This window comes from Ammodytes marinus (assembly GCF_949987685.1).
Source record: "Ammodytes marinus genome assembly, contig: scaffold_47, whole genome shotgun sequence".
NCBI classification, from domain to species: domain Eukaryota; kingdom Metazoa; phylum Chordata; class Actinopteri; order Uranoscopiformes; family Ammodytidae; genus Ammodytes; species Ammodytes marinus.
In genome coordinates this window covers 316,544-324,043 of record NW_027648108.1, presented here as the reverse complement: position 1 = coordinate 324,043, position 7,500 = coordinate 316,544, and the positions used below count along the sequence as shown (strand labels likewise).

Here is a 7,500-nt window from a genome sequence, read left to right as displayed (position 1 = left end):
TTTTTCAGCTCAGATAATTTCTATGAGGCTATTTTTTCCTATCAAAATGAAACTTTACACAATGAAAATAGCCCTATTTGGATGTATTGGTGTCTCGCCTTATTGGCACACATCTCGGATTGATGAGAATTAAACATATTTCCTCAACTAGGATTTCTTAGGACTTTTAGTATGTTGTTCTGGACACCTCATAGACATTATCTGAGCTGAAAAAAATTATTTTACAATTTATTCTATATATATAAAATGCTATTTTGCCTGGACTAGAAGGCTATTCAAAATTAACTATCAACTATTACTGTTGCTCTTCCCTGTCTGTTTTCCCGCGCTTTGTCCTGCAGATGGCGGTAGAATCCACCGGGCGTGACGTAGCGAGCGTAGAAGAAGAGACACGGAAGTAAACAGAGCAGCGTTAGCATCTTTACCACCTTTAGCTTCAGGTGAGTTTTAAACCTGTTTTTAAACCCCAAACTTCCGCTGTTTTCACCTGTAAAGGTGTTTGACTGGTCGCGTGCCTGTTCACACGTCTGACGCGCTGTTAGTAGTGATGACGCGCGTTCTGCTGCAGCTGGTAGCAGGCTAACGCTAGCTGCTAACTTTGTTTTGTTTAGTTTTTGTGGGGGGAAAAACGTTTTAAGTCTGGTATAAAATGTTAGTTATTAGTGTGTGTGTGTGTGTGTGTGTGTGTGTGTGTGTGTGTGTGTGTGTGTGTGTGTGTGTGTGTGTGTGTGTGTGTGTGTGTGTGTGTGTGTGTGTGTGTGTGTGTGTGTGTGTGTGTCGCTATTATGGAGCAAATGTTTCTAAACAGGTTATTTAATATTAAATTATTATCTTTTTATTTTCATTCTCTGATATTTATTAGTGTAAATTAATTAAATGAATTTAGACGGCTCTCCATAAGTATCTCAGTGTAGTTATTTGGTTTGATGGAAACAGCTGAAACATAGATATGATTCACAATATTTCCATCTACTGCATATCGTCATATTGCACTATGGCTGCTCCATTATATCGTCATATTGCACTATGGCTGCTCCATTATATCGTCATATTGCACTATGGCTGCTCCATTATATCGTCATATTGCACTATGGCTGCTCCATTATATCGTCATATTGCACTATGGCTGCTCCATTATATCGTCATATTGCACTATGGCTGCTCCATTATGGCAAAATAATCATAATCATAATGTAGGGAATGGGATGCACACACATTTAAATGATTGGCCGAATACCTAATGTGGCTTTTGAAGTGTTTTTATTTGTTTTGCCAATTCTTTCAACATTGTTAAAAAAAAAAGTAAAAGTCCAAATCGCTCTATTGTCAATTTCTGCAATATGCTCTAAATTCTAAATAGTGCAAAAGGCAGAACAAAACGGTATTTATAAGATTAAAATGAAAAAAGTATTATGAATCAGAGCTAAGTTTGATATGTAAGGGGGCGCCCTTAGCTCAGTTGGTAGGGCGGCCCCCCCCATGGGCCTCGGCCAGCAGCAGACCCGGGTTTGATTCCAGCCCGCGGTCGTTCTCTGCATGTCACTCCCCTCTCTGCCCCATAAATAAAGCATAAAAATGCCAAAAAAAAAAAAAAAATATATATATATATATATATATATATATATATATATATATATATATATATATATATATATTTATATATATATATATATATATAAAAAAGTTTGATCTGTAAAGTGCCTTGATTTTGTATTTCTTCTTCTCAGCTGTTCTTCCTATGATGTCGTTGTGATGTCAGTCTTGGTGAGTCATCGTTACCGTGACGTCAGCCCTGTGACGCTGCAGCTAGTGGGCGGAGTCATGACATCATCGCTGCACTGCGCGGAGGGGGAGGGGCTTATCGACTGCTTCCTGGTCGAGATATTTCGCTGCAAAATCTGTCAGTTCACGTCGGGTCTGAGGGCGGCCATTACCGAACACCTGCAGCGGAAACACCTGGACAGGGGCGGGGCCTATGATGACACACAGGTAAATGACTGACCCTGCGTTCCAAAGAAAACAGATGTGGGGCACCCTTAGCTCAGTTGGCCAGCAGCAGACCCGGGTTTGATTCCAGCCCGCGGTCGTTCTCTGCATGTCACTCCCCTCTCTGCCCCATTTCGGGTGGTAGGATGGCCTAGAGGTAAGGTGCGTTCCAAATCACATACTCTTTCTTTTTACTACACTACATACTAAAGTACAGAAGAGTTTTAGTCTTTTTACTACACCACATACTAAAGTACAGAAGAGTTTTAGTCTTTTTACTACACCACATACTAAAGTACAGAAGAGTTTTAGTCTTTTTACTACACTACATACTAAAGTACAGAAGAGTTTTAGTCTTTTTACTACGCTACATACTAAAGTACAGAAGAGTTTTAGTCTTTTTACTACACTACATACTAAAGCACAGAAGAGTTTTATTCTTTTTACTACACTACATACTAAAGCACAGAAGAGTTTTAGTCTTTTTACTACACTAGATACTAAAGCACAGAAGAGTTTTAGTCTTTTTACTACACTACATACTAAAGTACAGAAGAGTTTTAGTCTTTTTACTGCACTACATACTAAAGTACAGAAGAGTTTTAGTCTTTTTACTACACTACATACTAATGTACAGAAGAGTTTTAGTCTTTTTACTACACTACATACTAAAGTACAGAAGAGTTTTAGTCTTTTTGCTACACTACATACTAAAGTACAGAAGAGTTTTAGTCTTTTTACTACACTACATACTAAAGTACAGAAGAGTTTTAGTCTTTTTACTACACTAGATACTAAAGCACAGAAGAGTTTTAGTCTTTTTACTACACTACATACTAAAGTACAGAAGCGTTTTAGTCTTTTTACTACACTACATACTAAAGTACAGAAGAGTTTTAGTCTTTTTCCTACACTACATACCAAAGCACAGAAGAGTTTTAGTCTTTTTACTACACTACATACTAAAATACAGAAGAGTTTTAGGGCCACAGACAGGGGAGAAAAAAAAATCAGATTTTCACAACAATTCACACAATTTCATTATGTTGAGAAATGTCAAGAATAAAGACTAATAATCCAAAATGCTGTTGGAGTTAGTGGGTTAGTTAGTAGTATATGTTGTTTTGTATTGTATCTTGTGTGTTTTCTTTCTTCTTTTGTTACTTTTACTTTTACTTTTTTTTTTTCTGTAATCAGTAAATGTGTATCTGTGTATCTGAATCTGAATCTGATGAAAATGGGGGCGGGACTAGATAAGCCTTAGGCTTCTTCCATCACCCTTCGGACAACACAAAGTAAGATGTATGATGTGAAAGAGATAATTGTGTATTGTTTGGAATTTGTCCGAAAGAATAATAAATAAATAATAAATAAATCTTGTGCAGCACTTCTGATGGTGTTTTTAAACGTTCTATAGAAATACATTTGACTTTGACTTTGTCACAGGGGGAGGAGTTAGATCAGGGGGCGTCGCCATATCAACTGGATCTGAACACACCTTCACCGATCGGTAAGTTAAGTTACATTAGTTAGTAGTCAACGGTTACATTGAAATTCATCTTTTTTCATCTCCCCTCTCAAGTTCCAAACTGTGGGCCCTACTGCTGTAAACAACAACAGTGAAACAGCAACTTTTAAATGCACAGTGCACCTTTAATGAGGGAACACACACTCACACTCACACACACACACACACACACACACACACACACACACACACACACACACACACACACACACACACGAGCAAATCAGGGGGGGAGCGGGAGACGCACTACCCAGTTACTTTAATTTCTGATTTTATTCTCAATTTCTCTGCCAAACTCTACCTGTACAACCACCCACAGAAGTTAGCCGCAGTACTTTTCCCTCCCAATAAACACACACACACACACACACACACACACACTCACTCACTCACTCACTCACACACACGCAGACACACACACACATCACACACACTCACTCACTCACTCACACAGACACACACTCACCCACACACACACACACACACACACACACACACACTCCGTTAAATGAAGCCTTTGTTCCTCACAGACACGAAGCCGAGTGATGAAGACGATGATGAAGATGACTTCCTGCTTTACAACATGCTGATGAGCCCACCCACATGTGACATCAGCACCGAGGTCGCACACACCTGTGAGGTACAGACAGACAGACAGACAGACAGACAGACAGACAGACAGACAGACAGACAGACAGACAGACAGACAGACAGACAGACAGACAGACAGACACACAGACAGACAGACAGACAGACAGACAGACAGACAGACAGACACACAGACACACAGACAGACAGACAGACAGACAGACAGACAGACAGACAGACAGACAGACAGACAGGGAGACACACAGACAGACAGACACGCACGCAAAAACATTTCCAGTGTTAATAATATATTTGCAGATTACACACAGTACAGACAGGTAGTGGATCATAAGAAGATATTCACTGATTCTGACCAATTTTTTTTGTTGAGAACAAGCGTTCTCCAGAATCACTGACTGCACCTTTAAAGGTTGTTGTGGCTTTACATGTTGTTGTTTACAACCTGTTAAGTAGTGTACGCCCTGTTAGTTGTTTATTTTGTTTTGTCTTTTGTCTGTTCACTTTTCTCCAAAAATCATAAAGAAAGTATTGCCATGTATTTATTTCTCTCCCAGGTGAGCACTCTGTTCGAAGAGGACTTCCCTCTAAAAGACTCAGAGGATCTAACCTGCCCCATTCTGGACCCCCTCCACCCCCCCTCCTCCCAGAGACACACACACACAGACCCACACACACACACAGACCCACACACACATTCACCCTTACACACACACTTGCCCTCACACACACACATTGATTTAAATGTAGACAGTGGAGCTACAGAGCTGTCCCTCGACTTGTTAGACCCCCCCTCCCCTCATAAACACACACACTCGCCCTTACACACACACACACACTCACAGACACACTCACCCTCACGCACACACATAGATGTGAATGCAGCCAGTAGGGACCATATTGACCATATTGACCCCCCCTCCGCTCATAGACACTCACACACAGACACACACTCACCCTCACCCTCACACTCACACTCACACACACAGTCACACACACCCTCACACACACACACACACTTACCCTCACACACACCCTCACACACAGACATTAGGGACCCTACCGACCCCCCCGACCCCCCCTGCTCCCAGGATGAGACGGCCCAGTCCGCTCACCTCATGACTCTGGGTCTGTGTCGCATCTCAGCCACCAGGCACACCGCTAAAGCCAAAGCTAACGATGCTACAACCAGCGAGGCCAGGCCCACGGCGGACACACCCCCAAGCCCAGAAGCAGCCCTGTCAGCAGGCCACGTGAGTACCATGCACACCATGGAGCTCAGCAGGGCAGCTCCGGAAGTAAAAAGTCCCATTCATCTTCCCCATAGACAATTTGGTTATAATCCATACTGTCATTGATTGATTGATTGATTGATTGATTGATGTGTGTGTGTGTGTGTGTGTGTGTGTAGCAGGAGCTGAAGCCTGGTTGGTCGCGACACTGTGGAAAGAAACAGAAGAAAAGGAGAAAGGAAAAGAGAGAGAGAGAAAAGAGAGAGAGAGCGCTCAGCTGTTCTCTCTGCAAACCAGGTAACACACACAAGTAATGGAGGCGCTATGACACTTAGTGATGTAATATCCTCCTAAATGAGCAATACTACTACTACTACTACAATATTACTAACTTTTATATCCAAATATACAATTATTTGATGACATTATATTGCAGTACAATGCATACATATTCAATCACCACCACACTACACCACACAATGCATACATATTCAATCACCACCACACTACACCACACAATGCATACATATTCAATCACCACCACACTACACCACACAATGCATACATATTCAGATAAAATGAAAATTAAATTATATTTCATCACACTTTATAATTCATAACTCACGATGTTTCTTCCAGACAAAAGGAGGAGCCGTCTGGTGGGACAGTCGGGAGGGAAAGAGGACGACCGCACAGACAGGTACACACACACACACACACACACACACACACACACACACACACACACACACACACACACACACACACACACACACACACACACACACACACACACACACACACACACACACACACACACACACACACACACACACACACACACACACACACACACACACATATTTCTATACTAGTACCTGTCAAGATCACACATTATTATGAAACCAGGCAGGCCTTAAGTTGTCGTTTCAAACAACCAAGACCTCGAACAAATGCACTGAAAAAAACTGTATTGTACAGAGCTATTGCATATTGGAACGGACTTCCGTACTGCCTCATTCTTAAGAGTAAAAAAATAGGATTTAGAAGGGAATTGAAAAAAGCTGTTTTGAGCAAAGAAATCAGGTTAAATTCAGTCAACCAGTGTTTGTAAAGCTGCAGAGTGCCTTATTTTGAATTCTTAGTTTAAACTTATATATAGGGACAGCTCTTAATGAAATGATCTCTGAATGTATACTTGTAGTGTGTATGTATGGTGCATGCAAATGTATTCTGTATGCTTACAATATGAACCTTTAGGCATCTAATGTGGGTAAGCGGGTGTGTGTATGCACACGGTATGATGTAGGCTATGATTTGAGTTTCTTCTTTTTTATGAGAAAAATTTAATTGCTTGTTTCAGATTTTTTTGTGTATGTGATTCCTATTTTGGGAAAACTGTATAGGAATTGTTTTGCTTTTTAGGGACCCCAGGAAGAATAGTGGGGGATCCAACAAACAATAAACAAACAATAAACAATAAACACACACCTTGGTTGTCATCAGTCCATAAATATCAGTTTGTTTTCAGGTTGGTTCCCATAGCGACCGTTGCCCTGCACAACGTAACGGAGCAAAGAGAGAAAATGAAAATGAAGGAGGAAAAAGAGAAGAAGAGTTTCAGCTGCTCTCTGTGTCACAGGTACAATACTACATTACCCACAATCCTTCACTCCTCATTGGCCCAATCTCATTGTCCTCCCTAAAGCCTCGAGCCCTGCTGAACCCTGACTGAGCTCAGGTCCTCTGTGAGGGATCAGAATGGTCAGACTTTGCCACACGTCACTTTATTTATTTTGCATAGAAAGGAAGAAAAACGTGAAGAAGAACTGAAATGACAATAGAGCAAAAACAAGAGATGATTTATAGGAAAATAAGAAAACCAGGAAACATTTTATCTTAGCGCTAAGAGTACTCCTAAGGAGCACTAAAAGTTCTTAGTGAGGAGTCATTTCTTAAAACCTATTCACAAAGCTGATAAGACCAACTTTTACTAAGGAATGCTTTACTAAGATCATTAAACCCTTACAGCTATTAAAGTACCTTTTTTATAAAGCTCACTAGCATTAAGTCTCTCCAACACACCATCAAATGATTGTCTGTGATTTACACTCCGCGGCGGTTGGCCGCGTGAATCGCAGGTTCCGC

The 7,500-nt window shown here is 40.9% G+C and overlaps 1 protein-coding gene across 1 annotated transcript in view; it reads left to right on the top strand.

The window, feature by feature from the left end:
- Positions 1–1,752: 1,752 nt before the first annotated feature.
- LOC307271024 (uncharacterized protein) overlaps positions 1,753–7,500 on the top strand; it is a gene marked incomplete at its 5' end in the record, with an annotated part of 9,383 nt that continues 3,635 nt past the window's right edge. The window contains 7 exons of the mRNA XM_080054909.1: positions 1,753–1,989; positions 3,433–3,496; positions 4,045–4,154; positions 4,678–5,373; positions 5,532–5,649; positions 5,992–6,052; positions 6,884–6,994. Of these exons, the coding sequence (XP_079911035.1) occupies positions 1,753–1,989; positions 3,433–3,496; positions 4,045–4,154; positions 4,678–5,373; positions 5,532–5,649; positions 5,992–6,052; positions 6,884–6,994 (1,397 nt within the window). The remainder of the gene's footprint in view (positions 1,990–3,432; positions 3,497–4,044; positions 4,155–4,677; positions 5,374–5,531; positions 5,650–5,991; positions 6,053–6,883; positions 6,995–7,500) is intronic.